General features: G+C 40.8%; 2 protein-coding genes across 8 annotated transcripts in view; one reads left to right on the forward strand and one right to left on the reverse strand.

Annotated features, from left to right (window-relative positions):
• USP37 (ubiquitin specific peptidase 37) overlaps positions 1 to 6,243 on the reverse strand; it is a 90,273-nt gene extending 84,030 nt beyond the window's left edge. For 4 of the 7 annotated variants that reach the window (XM_049712208.1, XM_049712214.1, XM_049712213.1 and 1 more), the window contains exons 1-2: positions 6,063 to 6,243; positions 1,913 to 2,053 (exon numbers count right to left, since the gene is read on the reverse strand). The gene's annotated coding sequence lies outside the window, so the exon portion shown is untranslated. Of the gene's footprint in view, positions 1 to 1,431; positions 1,892 to 1,912; positions 2,054 to 6,062 lie in introns of those variants that run through there. The other 3 variants (XM_049712210.1, XM_049712209.1, XM_049712212.1) reach the window with 2 other exon arrangements.
• A 216-nt stretch (positions 6,244 to 6,459) lies between these two features.
• CNOT9 (CCR4-NOT transcription complex subunit 9) overlaps positions 6,460 to 16,087 on the forward strand; it is a 28,330-nt gene continuing 18,702 nt past the window's right edge. The window contains exon 1 of the mRNA XM_004262719.3: positions 6,460 to 6,848. Within this exon, the coding sequence (XP_004262767.1) occupies positions 6,825 to 6,848 (24 nt within the window). The 5' untranslated portion in view covers positions 6,460 to 6,824. The remainder of the gene's footprint in view (positions 6,849 to 16,087) is intronic.

Raw genomic sequence — 16,087 nt, forward strand, 5'->3', positions numbered from 1 at the left:
CTCATTAACATGGCATAAACACTCTTCATGATCCAGGCCCTGCTTACCTCTCTATCCCCAACAAACCCTCCAAATCCAGCCATCTGAACTACCTACAATTTCCCTAAAAAAGGCATATGTTCTCAAGCCACTGTACCTTTGCACACACTGCGGTCTACCTCTGCAGGATTTTTACCTACTCTCCCCATCCCCCACCACCCCCTTTTTTTCCTTCTCCTGGCTATAAAATCAAAACTCAATTTAGATATTATTTTCTCTAAGAAGGCTTTCTTAGCTATCTTTCACTTTTTCTCTCACCCCATATCCACACTGACAGCATTGAATGCTTTTCTCTTCTGTTGTACCCTGTGCTTACCTCTAGTAGAGCATTTACCATATTGTATTATAAACTGTCTATTTACCTCTTTGTCTCTCTCTAGCTAGACTTTGCTGTTTGAAGACAGGGAATATGTTCTTTAATCTTTGCATCCCCACTGGGACAGTGTCTGGCACACAATAAACAAACTCATTATTCAAGAATAATGAACAAATCAACACTATCAACTTTATTCGATTTACTGTTAAAATATACAGCAGCAGATACCAGAACCATAAATCCCTTTTATATGGCCAATATAGGATTATGTTTACTAAGCTCTCTGCAAGAGTATCACTCTGCACTGTATACCTCATCTTCTGAATACTACATATAGGCTTTTTCTATGTGCATCTGAATTTCTCCTAAATGCAAAGCTGTCCACATATCTTGTTAAGATTCAATGAGAGAAAAATCATTTATGAAAAACAAGAATATGCAGTTACAGAATGCATTATTAAAACAAAAAACATTAGTAAACTTGCCTAAACTGGAATTCATATCATTTATTGTTCAATGAAGAAACTCCACTTAAAGAAAGAGGTTTATCAAATTACCTCATCTTTCCTTATGTCAGGGTGCCAAATTAAAAGCGAATAACATAAAACCCAATTATCTTAAATTACCTTAAAGACCAAAACACAAGTAAAGGACATTGACCTTGAATTCCTCCAACAAAAACATATTTTTAAAAATTGGATTATTTAACAAGATTTGGAGATGAAGATTTGAAAGTTCAATAAAAAAACTTTATTGGTTACTTCTGTTTCCCTCTATATAATTCTCTCTATATGTAATACATGATTTCTCTAGATATAATTCTCAAACATTTTGATGCAGAGTTTTGGTTTGTATAAAATTTTACATCAGATATTGAACATTTTCTTAACCAATTTCTACTAGCAATCTCTCTTTCTTCTATGAGAAAAAAATCTAAAAGGTACAGGACATAAAATTGGCAGAATCAATAAGATTTTTTCTTAATGCCTCAAGCTAGTCCATTATCTGCTCTTGCACTAAATGAATTAACTATATTTACTTTTGTACACTGATCATATTATCAGGGTTTGCCCTACCTGGTTAAGAGAAAGAACACTAAGTTTCCTTTTTGGTATCTAGCATGATCCAGTAACAGTTAAACTTTCTATGAACCTAGGACAAAGACAAGGTTTCACTGAACTCTGTAATGTTAATTCACTATCAAAGCAATATTAGGAAGACAAAGTACAAGGAAAACCAATTATTCTTTAAGTACATCCAAAGAGATTCCCCATTCCCTAAATTTCTTCACTATTGTTAAAATTACTGTTCAATTTTGAGCAGTCTATGAAAGCTCAATCAACCACACTGGCAAAAATGTTTCTATACCCTCTACAGTTATTTAAATGCTCATATTTTAGGTACTTCTTTGAAAACATTCTTATCCAGAGGGTATTCTGTGGTTTAAGAAAGTGTGCTAAAGCACAAAACTATTACTACAAAATAGAAGAAAACTGTCAATTCTTGCCAGTTTGCATACTCTCGGAAACATATAACCAAAATAAAAACATTACTTACTTTTCAGTGACTTTTACTGAAAAACCCTATGTAATAACAATTCACCTTTATTCTGATCCTTGTGCCAAAGGCAATGCGCTCTTCTTGGGGAACTACTCATATTCTGCAGCTATGCCAGTTCTCCGGGAGCCATCAACTCAGCTAAAGAAAATGTAAGTGTGCCTTTTTTTAAAAAAATTCATTTACAGAATTAAAATTTTTATACAATTTTATACAACAAAATTTTGTTACAAAATTTTATACAACAAAAATTAACCCTTTGACTACTTAAAAACCACAAATTACTTTATAGAAAACATTTAATGCTCAAGATACACATATACACACATACGCATAATCAAAACTCTAGGGATATATCTGCTGTGGAAAATGAGGGACTCCAGGAGCACGCACCTTCATCAATTTGTGTCTTGTTTAATTTACTCCTGCTACATTTTGAAACTAAGAAGGCAATGAAAAAAGAATATATCCTTTGTTGACTTTATAAACATTGTTACATAACTGGATGTCTTAAATCTTAAAATACCACTTCCATGATGTGTTGATACAAATTTCAAAAGGTGGGTAAACTTGGCTTTTACTTTTCTTTCAAAACTATCTTCATGGGCTTGTTTCCCAAATTTAGGCCTCTCAAAGCCTCAACTTTCCCTGAAGCTCTACCCAAACATTTCTCACTGCCTTCTTGAATACTATAACGGCAACTTTAAACTCCTTTGTTCACTTGGTAAAAAATCATTTATTGAGCTACTCCAATCTGTTGGCACTGTGTTAGGGATACACATGTGAACATGACACAGTCCACGCCCTCTTTAAGAGACTTCCCAGACTTCCCTACATTTGTCCTTCCACTGTCATTCAGACAAAAAGATCTTAGCATCAGCTTTAACCTCATTCTCATTTATCTAAAACAGTCTTTCCATCACTACTACCCTAATTCAGAAATGCATCACTTTGCCATTCTTCCCACCTAATATTTATTATGCAACATTTACTAAGCACAGTACTAAGCACCATACATGCAATATCTCATAATCGTCACAACAATCCTAAAGGATGGGGATTATTAATATCTCTATTTTACAAATGAGGAAACTGAGGCTTAGAGAGATCAGGTAATTTATGCATGGTTACAGAGTCAGTAAGAGACAAAACTAAGTCTAGCACCAGAAGCCATGTTTTTAACCACTACCTTATCGCATCCCCAATGATTTGTAGCAACCACTTTCCAGTCTCCATTCTCTCAAGATATTTCTATCCAATAAATCCTTTACCCTATAATACCCTTTCTAAAGGACTATTCTTTTTTATCTCTTACCAACTAAACTGTGTCTCCTTAACTTTCTCTCTAAAGGGGGCAGGGGGAGGGTGGAGGGGCCCTGTCTTATTTTCTTTTGTACTCCCAACAAAATAACAGGCACTTAGTAAATGCGAAAATATGTGCTACTGATGCTAATACCCCTCCCAAACATTAAAAATTTTTTTTTTTATTTTACTGTGGTAAGAATACTTAACATGAGATCTACCCTCTTAACAAACGTTTAAGTGTACAATACAGTATTGTTAACTATAGGTACAATGTTGTACAGCTTATCTCTAGAATTTATTCATCTTGCTTAACTGAAACTTTCTCCCAAACATTTTTAACAGCTCATCACTATCTACAAAATAAATCCAAATGCTTCTGTGTTTGGCACTCCTACTTTTACTTTTCAATTTCTCAACATAAATCCCATTCTACACACACAAATTATTAAATTTTAGTATTTTCTTCCATAACTACCACCAACCACTTACTTAAACATGGAATTTTCCTTTATATAAATTTTTGGAAACCTCATCTTCACTGGTCTCATAGTTTAACCTGTTGTTAAAATATATAAACACTGCTCTGATTTCTAAGGGCTTTCTTTCCTAAAAAGGTCCGTAAAACAAATGCACAAAATTAGTGTGGTCACTGAAAGTAAAGAGAGAAGTTGACCTAGATAAAGTTTATCTCCAATTCAAACAGTCTAAAATCTGAATGATTCTATGACATAAGAATGGGTAAAATCATCCAAAGCTGGAAAACCCTTTGGTCTTTTGTGTCCTTTAATTTGTCTGCAGAGTGAAAAAAGATGTTTGTCATCAGATGACAAGAATATCAATAAGCTGGTGTTTCCCAAAGACATGATGCTTCTTATAGCAAGCTCCAATTTATTTATTCATTTAACAAATTCTTGAGAAATAGAAATGAAATAGTTCCTAACCCATATTCTAGTAGAAGACACATTTTAAATAATCACAAAAGTAAATATATAATTAAAAGTTCTGAAAAATGGATAAAGTTCGGGCATGATGAAAGGTTATAATAGGGTACCTGATTTAAGGACCGGGGTGGGTTTTTAAGCAGAGAAATGATGTGTTACTGCTGAATGGAAAAGTGATGTGGTTTGTTTGGGTCTGGGGAAGAGAGTGAAAGGAGCAAGAATGAAAGAAATTAGGACAACCAGACAGGAGAGTATTGAAGTGATTCGGCTTATAACGACAATTACAATAACAATGAATGCTCACTGGCTATTTACTCTACATCAGGTGCTTACCATGGTTATTTAATTTAATCCTCATAGCAATCCAATAAGGTGATTATTATTCCCACTTTACAGATGAGACTATAGGAAACATTAAGTCCAGGTGAGAGAGGACTGTGGCTTGAACTAGAAAAGTGCTAATGAAAATGTACAGAAATATATTCAAGACATACAATGAAAGTAAGAATTAACAGAACCTGAAGAGGGTATAGATACATGGGATGAGGGCTTTCAAGTTTCTACACTATGTAAATGGATAAATGGATATACCACTTAATGAAACAGGATACCAGAAGAGAAAGCATTTGCGTATGGAGAGAATTAAGACTGGTTTCAGACATGTTATATTTGAAATTCCTAAGAAAAAAAATCAAGTTGAGATGTCAAGCAGACAGTTAGCTATTTAGATCTTGAGCTGAAAACAAAGGGAACACGCTGGAAATAAACTTCTCATCAATATACAGGTAGAATTTAAAGCACAGGGTGGAAGGGAAGAGTAAAAGGAGAACCACCTAGGACTGAACACAGATAACCATTTTACTCCATCAAACATCTCTCCCTATGATCATCGATTACTTTGATGTCAACAGGCCTTTCAGTCCTCATTCAACTTTACCTTTCAGCAGAATTCAACATTACTGATAACTTCCTTTACCTTTTCTACAAGACTTGTACTCCTCTATCCGATTACTAAACACCAAGAATCCCTCAGGTGCTCCATCCTAGGTCCCCTTCTTTTCTAGCACTGTACTCTCTTTAGGTAATTTCATCCACATCCATAGCTTCAATTACTATCAACATGACAGATGACATCTATATATTATATACGTTTACCTATATATCCAGCTCAGAGCTCTCCTCTGAGCTCCAACCCAGTATATCCCAACTGCCTACTTGACATCCTCTGATAGCTTTTCCTGTTAGAGACTTGTCAGACACTGCCACCCCAAAAAAGGTATTCACCCAGAGCCTAAATTTTGAAAGGATTACAAAACCACTACAGGTCAACTCTTCAGACAGAATTTTGTGGTCAATTATCATTTCCTTTCACGGATCATGACCTAAAACAGGTAAACCTGACAACCTGATCTGATGGCTATAGATGGGGACCAACCAAAGGCACTAAAAAATACAAATCATGCCTTTTAGTGAGAAATGGTTAGGAAAGAGAAGGTGAAGAACAGCCAAGAGAGTGAAACAGTATCATATCCCAAGGCCTGATGGACGTGCGGCAACGGAAGTCACCTGAAGAGATAGCAGGCCTCTCTAAGGGACGAGTGGCGGACGACAACAGCCCCTAGCAAAGAGGGGTCAGGTTCGGGTCGCGGAGGGAGTGAGTGACGGTAAAGACCAGGTCAAAGGAGAGGAAAAGCCTGGGAAAAGACCTAAGTGGAGTACCTGTGAGGCCAGAGGGGGCGTCGCGAGAATGGGGGCGGGCTGAGCAGCAGCGGGGCGAACTCCATAAGAGTGAACGCCAAGTGGGCGGACCGCACGGGGTGGGTGGGCCGGGGGAGCTAGGGGAGCCAGGGTTGGGGCGCCAGGATAAAAAGGCTCAGTTGAGACGCTCGCCGGGCCCACCTTACCTGTGCCTGCGAGTCCGGAGCCTCGGGCAGGCCTGCCGGAAGCACGGAGTCCTCACGGAGGGGGAGGAGCCGGGGGTTAGGAAGGAAGAGACACCGGGCACGAAAGAGAGGGGCCGCTCGCTCCCCCAGTCAGGGAGAGCGGCTGATGGCGGGAACTGTGACCACACGCAAACACGCACGCACGCACGCACACCCGACGCGACCAGATGAGGCGCGTGCGCGCCAGCCTGAAAACTCCGCCCCTTCTACGCCCTCGCCCCGCCCCAGTGCCGAGCGAAGTCTCGCCCCAGCCCTGACCGTAGTACGCATGCGCACTTCTTACTTCATACACTTTCGCCCTCCCACCGTTTCCCTCCTACTCAGCCCAGTTGGGCATGCGCACTACTTGTCCTCCCGGGACTGCCCGGCTTTTCCCGCCCTTCACTGGCCTCCGGAGAAGGGTCAGAGTTCACGCCCTTCTCTGGAGATACCTGCTCCAAGCCGGGGATGCGGGGACTAGTAGGTGGCGGATGTCCTTCCTGTCCTGAAACTTAAGGGACAAAGGACAAACTCTACAACTGTTAGCTCCAAGAGCTGGGAGGCGGGAAGAGGTTGTGTGGGCGGGGTCAGGGGTGAAAGGTCAGAGGGGCTGCGAAGGGGCGGAGCCAGCCGGAGGCGGATGGCGGCTGTGGCGGCTTATCTGCTTCAGCGGCAGAGGCGCTGAAGCTGGGACGCGGGTCGGGCGTGTCCGGCGGTGGGAGGAGAGCGGCGGCCGCTCCCAACATGCACAGTCTGGCAACGGCTGCGGTAAGTGGCTGGGCCGCCCAGCCTGGGCCCAGAACGCCTCCTCAGCCCGGCGTTTCGGCCTTCTTTCCTCGCTCCCTGTGTCGGGCTGCTCCTCCTGCCCTCAACCCGCGAAGCCCTGGCCCCCTTCCTCGCCGCGCTTGGCTGTGGCGGAGCCGGCCCCCACTTTCCTCGCCGGCCAGCTCCCGCGGCCTCTGACGCCGCGTAGCGCGTTCTTTTCTGGCCCCAGGGCCTGGTCCCGCGGCTGGAGCGCGTCCCTCGCGGCCCGGACGGGCCATTCATTGATTCATTTCGCTGACCAACAGTTTCAGGGCGCCAGTTCCGTGCTTGGCGTTGGCGGGGGCGAGGGGACTTCCGCAGTCCGCCTGACACTGCCCGTGCTCTTGGAGCTCCCTGCTTAGGCACATCGCGGCGGGGAGGAAATGGCTTCTAGCTCAAACCACTTGCTTTACAGATGCAAAATCCGAGACCTGGAGAAGCGAATAGTTACTATGTCCGACTGACGGTTCTCTGCGCTTAAAACCTTTTTTCACACATCTCATTTTACCAGCGTGATCTTTTACCAAGAAAAACAGATAGTGTAAATTAACCTATGTGAAGTAATCCTGTGGTCTCCCATTGCATTGAGAGAAAATCCAGACTCTTTGCCTTGGCCTACAAGGCCCTCTGAACGTTATGTTCCTTACCCAGGTTTTCAGTCTCTTCTGTCACTTGCTCCGCAGGCTCCAGCTACACTGGCCGCCGTTACATCTCTTCTACTTAACACTTTTCCACTCCAGGTTGCATCTCTTACACACACACACACACACACACACCCATGTGGGTGTCCGGCTCCTTTTCCCTCAGGTCTCTGTCTAAATCTCCCTAGAGTTGCCGTCCCTGACCGCCCTATTTAAAGTAGTTCTGTAACCCCCCAACTTTTCTCTGTTAGAGTACCCTTCAAAGAATTGATCCCAATTTGTAATTCTTGTATTAATTTACTTGTTTGTTATTTGTCCCCCTTTTGAGGTCAGGGACAGGGATCATGTGGGTTCTGTTTATATGGTTACTCCAGTGCCAAGTCAGTTCCTGGCACCAAGTAAGGGCTGAAATATTTTGCTGAATGACGCCGTATAGATGAGGGAGGTGACTACTGAGAGCAAATAGCCGTAATGGGCAGACAGGATCTTGTGATTCGAGCATATTCTTCTGAATGCCCATCCAACTTTTTCAGTTTAACCAAGGTGAAGTGACTTAAGGAGAGAGTAATATACTAAAGTTGCATTACCAGGCAAAATAACATAAATCCTAAATAGAGGACAAAAGTTGCCTCAACTTTAAAGTCAGAAAGTGAGCTGAGTGTGACTAGGCTATAGACAGCATTGTCATTTCCAGGGCAAGTGGCATCTCTGCCTCCTGGCACCAAGTTTCTAAAGTGTTTGTAACTTTTCACAGAGAGAGGTACCTTTTATATATCTCTTAACTAGATGACTGCAATTTCCCCAGCTCTTTTGTTTCTTCCAGATTTTACATGTAATATGGGAAGAAGCTAGTCAGAAAATGAGGTTGTTGCTGGTAGGAGGGGGGCAGGTTAAACAAAGGATTCTGCTAAGGTTGGCTCATCCATCTCTCAAAATCTGATTGTCTTCTCTAGGCTTTGATACCAAGCTGCTCTTTCCCCTGTGCCTCCCCAGACTCTACCTATTCAGTTCCTTTTCAGTTGCTCCCTAATACATCTTTTGAACAGATATTAGAGCTGTGTGGTTCATTACTTAAAAACTCAGTACGTGTTTCTTCAAGTAAATTTATAGTGCCTTACCTTTATTTAGAAATTGAGCTTTTGATACTTTTTAACCTGTTATGCTGTTTGGACTACACAAAAGCTCTGACAAGTTCATTTGTACCACTCATTCACTGGAATATTTGGTTAGTGAATCTGAAGCAAAAAAAAGTTGAGCCACCTCTTTCCCAACCCTTAATGCCTTCCATTAGGCTAAACTGCCTGTGTTATTCTGATCTGGGTAAAGGGACACTAATGGTATATATCCCTCACTAGAAATTGAGGAGTTAATAATACATGCAGCAGTGCCTGCAGTAATCTAAACAGCTTGAGAAGATGCTTACTTTTTGTCTAATGATGAAAATTTGTGTGTATCTTTATTTCTTTTTTTTTAAATAACAAGTAAATCACTTCAGGTAGGGAGATAGTACTATCAAAGGAGAATGTGATCACATACGAATGCAGGATGTTATTCACTAGATGGAGGAATTGAGATCATTTGGGATGTGTCTTAAATTTTGACTCTTTCCTTTAGTATTTTATTATGCCAGCAATTTGTAGTATAGTGGACTCTTCTCATTCTTTGCAGAATACATCTTAACATCTTCATTATTGCCATTGCAGAATGTAATTTCTTTCTCACATCTACTAAATAGAAACAGAAATACCCCACAGGATTGTTTTAAATAAGAATAAGAGAGTGCTCAGTGGTTGGCTAGGTTCATTCATTGGTTAAAAGACTTGCTCCCAGACTTCAGCCTTGGGACTCTAATTCCTGCCTCAGCAAAGTAACAAATCACCTGTTATGGACCTTGAAGACTGCTTCAGCTTAATAGTACCACAGATCTTCACATACAATGGGTCTTTTGTAATGAATGTTATACTATGATCTAAAACAGCCAAACGTAAACCTTTAGGAGATGCATTGGGTATGCTTCGTTTTTTGTTTTTTTTCCCCACTAATTTCCAGTGGCAATTCTGACATCCTTAAACCCTTGCTTTTTCCTCACTTTCCATGTAACCAGCAGCTGCATTAGTCATTTTATATCTCTTCGCTGAAGCAGTGCTAGACCCCTCCTCTTTGGCAAGTAGAAAGAACATTAAGCACTCTGAAGGATCTAATTCAGACAGCTGTCTCCTATTGAAGATTTAAGCAAATTAACCAACTTTTCTTTGTTTATTCACTTCCATTTTTAAAAAGTTATTTTGAAGAACATTCTGGCCCATATTTTATAAAGATATGAGGATAGTTAAGCTAATTTAGTGTTTCCCTTTGGCACTATTAAGAAAGGTGTTTTCTTGTTATATCATCATTATGTAGACACCCAAAGCCACGTGTTGAGTCATCTCCAGACCAGAAATAATCTCTATTTCAATCTAATTCCATTTTTTATTCACTATCATGTATTCATCGATAAGAAAACCAACAGCTGTTTTGGTCCTCGAACATGAAATTTTATTGATAGATTTGGCCATTTTCTGTTTAAGAGAGCCATCAACAACAATTTTTTAGTTTACTCAAGAGGGGGGATCATATTTCTTTCCCATTTATGGGTAAATGTGGATCTTTTCTAAGTTCTAAATATCTTCTTTTCACATTCTGTTAAGATTTTTCAGAAGTGGAAGACCAACTATCAGTACCCTGTGTTAGTGACACTTGGAGTTAACCATTGGTGACTCACTTTGATAAATGTCTTAAGCTTCACTGAAAGAAAAATGTTACTTGAAATACATTTTCCACATACAAACCAATAAACAGGAAGGAGGAGAATGAGTCCCTCCTAGTTGATAGTACAGACATTTTTTAACACATCTGTTAAAAGGAAAGGACCACTGACTCTAAGTAGGTTATAGCTAAAAGTATATAGTTACATGTAATTGATCTTGTTTTTGATGTTGGAAGTGTTGAGGGTGATAACTAATAGTTCAAATCAGACTTCTCATAAATGACTTTGCCTCTGGGTATGTTAATTGAACCCACTATTTACTCAAATCCAACTGTAACAGAATATCAAACTTAAACTTCTGTATTGGGTTCTTAAATAATTTCTTCAACTTGGAGGAATATTTGTGATTTCAGTCCTATAGACAAAGTAGGACTCACTGATTCTAGAGAGTAGACTAGAGTTTAAATGTAATTCTGCCATATACTTGCTTGTGTAAACTTCAGTATATTAAACCTCCCTGAACCTGTTTCCTCTTAGAATTTTGAGAATAATTTGAGGTAATCCACAGTGACTGGCACATAGTATTTCAGTAAACATTGCCTCCTATTAAAAGTTCTTAGAAAAAATCAAACTTAGTCTATAGTAGAGGGCTGGGTGTGGGGTTTTCTGAAAGGAGTATAGAGAATTTGGGGGGGATAATGGAATGTCCAGTAATGTATCTTGATTGTGGTGGTGGTTACTTGGGTATATAGGTTTCTCAAAATTCATTGAAATGTACACTTAAATGGGTGCACTTAAAAGTTGTGTTGTATGCAAATTGTACCTCAGTAAAATTGATTTTTTTTTTTTTTTTTGCGGTACGCGTGCCTCTCACTGTTGTGGCCTCTCCCGTTGCGGAGCACAGGCTCCGGACGCGCAGGCTCAGCGGCCATGGCTCACGGGCCCAGCCGCTCCGCGGCATGTGAGATCTTCCCGGACCGGGGCACGAACCCGCGTCCCCTGCATCGGCAGGCAGACTCTCAACCACTGCACCACCAGGGAAGCCCAAACTGATTTTTTTGTAGCCAGTTAGTTTAGTCTCTCACTTGTAACTAAAGAAAGAAATTTTTGAGATTTTAGAGCTGAGACTTTGATAATTAATTTAGTTCCCTCATATAACCAATGATAAAATGGAGGCTTAGAAAAGTAAATGATTTATTCTAGGTCACACAATGGTAAAAATGGCAAAACTGTTTTGAAGCCACTTCTAGCTCCCAATCCAGTGTGCATTCCAGTTATGTACTTGTGTAGTTACTTGCAAATCAAGGTCTTTTTTTTTTTTTTTTTTTTTTTTGGTGGTACGCGGGCCTCTCACCGCTGTGGCCTCTCCCCTTGCGGAGCACAGGCTCCGGACGCGCAGGCTCAACTCAACCACTGCGCCACCAGGGAAGCCCTTTCTTATTATTTTTAATTCTTTTTTGGCTGCACCACACACGGCCTGCAGGATTTTAGTTCCCCGATCCCTGGATCAAACCCGGGCCCCCTGCAGTGGAAGGTCAGAGTCCTAAACACTGGATCACCAGGGAATTCCCAAGGTCTTTCTTATTCTTAAACTTGACAACATGTTCTTAATTCTAGGTCTGTAAAAGGGGTACAGGCAGGATCTGTGAGTTCACTGAAATTATGTATAAATTTTAGGTAAAAATAAATTATGTGCAAAACAGTTTGAAATTGTGTATTTTTCTGAGGAAAAGATCCAGAGATTTCAATTCAAGAAATGCTACCCTCTGCTTTTGTGGTAGTATCCTGCCGTTATTGTTAATGTGTTTAAGTTAGGTAGTTTCCAAAAGGGAAATCAGATAAATTTGCTTCTCTACCACTGGACGGTGTGTGCTGGTAGATTGTATCAGCCACAGCCTCAGAAATGTATTAGTAAATTATAAATTTAAAGAATTATAGCAATTGAACTAGGAATCTTTAGAGGTAATCTTTAAATAGAGAATTGGAGGAGGAGGAAGTCTGCCCACCGTTTACTCATAGTTCCATCAGTTGTAAAATGAGGATTATAACCACGGTGCTGTGATCATTCAATGAAACCATGCTTTTTAAAAGTACAATACAGGGACTCCCCTGGTGGCACAGTGGTTAAGAATCCGCCTGCCAATGCAGAGAACACAGGTTTGATCCCTGGTCTGGGAAGATCCCACATGCCGCGGAGCAACTAAGCCCCTGTGCCACAAGTACTGACCCTGCGCTCTGGAGCCAAGCCCGCGTGCCACAACTGCTGAAGCCCTCGCACCTAGAGCCCGTGCTCCGCAACAAGAGAAGCCACCACAATGAGAAGCCTGCGCACCACAACAAAGAGTAGCCCCGGCTCGCCGCAACTAGAGAAAGCCTGTGTGCAGCAACAAGCACCAAACACAGCCAATAAATAAATTAATTAATTTTAAAAAATAAATAAATAGGGCTTCCCTGGTGGCGCAGTGGTTGAGAGTCCACCTGCTGATGCAGGGGACACGGGTTTGTGCCCCGGTCAGGGAAGATCCCACATGCCGCGGAGCGGCTGGGCCCGTGAGCCATGGCCGCTGAGCCTGCGCGTCTGGAGCCTGTGCTCTGCAACGGGAGAGGCCACAACAGTGAGAGGCCCGCGTACCGCAAAAAAAAAAAAAATAATAATAATAAATAAATAAATAAAAGTACAGTACAGTTCCCTCTTTTTCCTCATCTACCCACCCCCTCTTTTACTTCCCACTCCCTTTTAGGACGGCATCAATTTTCAGATTCTAACATTTTTGTGACAGGTGTGCCTAAACGATCTTTGGGATTCAGAAGGAGAGTCAGATGCATTTGGGGTTTTTATTACCATCAAGATCTAGTAAGATGCTGGAGTTGTGCTTTGGGGCTTTATTCAGGGATGAAGTCCAAAGTATTTTATCAGTCGTCTGGTAATATAAGTTAATATAGAAATCAGTGCGTAATTCAAAATGTAAATATATGGGAATTCCCGGGCGGTCCAGTGGTTAGGACTCGGCGCTTTCACTGCCGGGGCCCGGGTTCCAAGATCCTTCAAGGCAAGCAGCACGGCCAAAAAAAAAAAAAAAGAGCAAAAATACTTCCTTTTTATTCTCCAAAATAACTAACTTTCCTTGTGTGTTATAAAATTACTTGTTAATGTTGGTAGGGAAGGGGTGTGTGTGTGTGTGTGTGTGTTGGTGGTTATCACTAGCTGAATTATGCCCATCTGAGCCATGATTTGACATAGGGAACTATGTCAAACTATTTCACTGACTTTTCCCATTAAAATGATGGTTATTAAGTACCTCATAATCTCAATAAGTAGAGAATTTCTCTTAGTATCAATGATATTGTTCATGGGTGTTGATTGTTTTTCAGATTCTGCTGAACTAACAGCAGTAACATTTTAATTTTTGTCTGAGATTTTTATATATTTCCTATTTCTTTTGTCTAGGTCACAGGAAATAGTTTTTTGGAAAGTTGTGTTTAGATCAGACCTAATCTTTCAGGCAAGTGAGAAGCAGCATTAGCAAGGCAGTTAAGAGTATGGACTCTGCTGCCAGAATACCTGAATTCAAATCCTAGGCTTTGCCACTTAACTTTTAAATAACATCTCAGTTTTCTCATCTATGAAATGAGGGTGGTAATGACAAGTATTTATTTAAGACAGTGCCTGACAGAGTAAGCACTATGTATGTGAGCTCTCACTTTTATTTTAAGAAATAATTGTATTCATCCGATAACAAATAGGTATTCAGTGGGTTTAAACTAACTCCTCCTATTAAATTTGGGGCAAAATTCATCAGGGGTGATGAAAAGGAGGGTCCCTACCTCAGATGTTTCCTGGTACCAAAGTGCCCTAACTGCCTTCTGGTTGTTAGAGTGGCTGCAGAACTCATCTCTAAGCTTATACCTGAGGGCCACATTACCACCTACCTGACGTCCATAGCTCTCTTAGAACTAAAGTCCAATGGAGGCTGCAGAAGTTGGAGTATTACTGGCAGCAGGTTGTCATGGCCTTAGGGACCCAAGTAGGCACCAGATATTGACCCTCCAGAGTGCCAGCACCACTCCAGGGGCACGATCTCCTCTGCTGTAGTCAAGCCAGCTCTGGAAACGTCATATGTGGAGATAGGACCTGGTGTTCAGAAGCCACAATATGCTGACTGGTGTCTACCAGTGCAGCCTGGCGTTGTTCACCTAGGGTTCCCCAGGACAGGATAGGGTACAGGGTGCTGGGTACAAGTCACAAATTGGCTTTAGAGAGGGTGATGGAGTCTACTGATGGTGGTGTCTGGATGACAGGCCTCTAGGAATGAGTAATGACTAATCAGGATAGACACTATATTGCTGGAGCATTGTCTGTGGGGCCCTCTTTAGGATTGTGGGTCATCCAAGAGACTGTGGGCAGGAAACCCAAAGCTAAAATTTTAGCCCTTGTTTCTACTGAGCTTTTAAGGTGATGTAATACTCTAAATGTAAACATATCCTATCTTCTGGTGGGAATTACATTTCCAAAAATAATTTTTAAAGTCAAGGGCCTATCTGTGGCAACATAGAAAAGTCAAGTGCTTGGACCATACTGTTTTTGCTGTTGGGAGCGGAGGGCAGGAAAACTATTCCTTCTGCATCATTTAGGAGCCTATGTTTTCTTGAGGTGCATCACTGATGGGAATTACAAAGCAACTTTTAGCAGATTACTCTGAGGCACTTAAAGAGGACTTAAATTACATGGTATTTTAGTCTGTTTAGCAGAACACCTTGTGGTTCATTCTAGCAAGCAAGAGAAATGATAAACGTTAAACTAAAAGCTTCTAATCAAGCTTCCATTTATAGAAGGCAATTGTTCAGCTTGAGTAAATGTGACTACTACTCAAAGTCCATCTTAGACTTCATTCTGTTCTTCAGCAGACACAGTTTTCCTTTTTGTTCTTTATTTTTATATCTGTGCGATGGGTAGGTCATCATTCTATCACACTAAGGTGTAGTGGGAACATGTGCATAGTGTGAGAAGCTGGTGTAATATGGTTCAAGAAAGATTGGAATATGCAACTTTTGTACTTGGGTGAATTGAGCAAGTTAATTCCTCTGAGCATTAGTAGTTTCATCTGCAAGTGTAGATCCCTTTTTTCTGTCTACCTACCCTATAATTCCTCATGGTTTGGGGGGAAATTAAGTGAGAAAATATTGGGCTAGGGATGGAAATCACCATGAATTTGTTAGGACTTTAGAGCCAGAAATAGCAATGGTTATCATTTTTCTAGTTTCCCATCTTATCTTCCAGATAAGAATAGTTAAGGGACTTAACCAAGGTAACAAGCCTGTTTGACAAATGTGAAGAATTATAGAAGTGCTCAAATTTTTTGGAATATTGAGATTCTTTAGCACAATAAAGAAAGCATGTTCTGTTTATATAGTCCCTACACGAGTAAGGAATGAATGAATCTCTGAGGGGTGGAGGTACAATATGTATAAGAATCATTAGAGGGGGGAGTTTTTCCAAATTACATAGATTTTCTGCTTCATGGAGGGGGATGCTGGAATTACTGGGGAAGGAAGAGCAATGTGGGGGAGGGCTTTTTCTTTCAAAAACCATCATAGGCACATGGTTAAAAAAAAGAGTTTAAACTATATGCAGAAGATTTTATTGTATACAATGACAAGTAGGTCTCCCATATAGATTCCAACCTTAGAGGTAACTACTGTTAACAGTTTCTTATGTGTACTTCTAGAAATGTTGTATATAAATATATAAGAATATATGTGTGTGTTAATGGAAGCATATATGCTGTTCTGCACCCTTTTTGGTTTTTTTTTTTTCT

Source organism: Orcinus orca, chromosome 7, assembly GCF_937001465.1.
Source record: "Orcinus orca chromosome 7, mOrcOrc1.1, whole genome shotgun sequence".
Lineage (NCBI taxonomy): Eukaryota > Metazoa > Chordata > Mammalia > Artiodactyla > Delphinidae > Orcinus > Orcinus orca.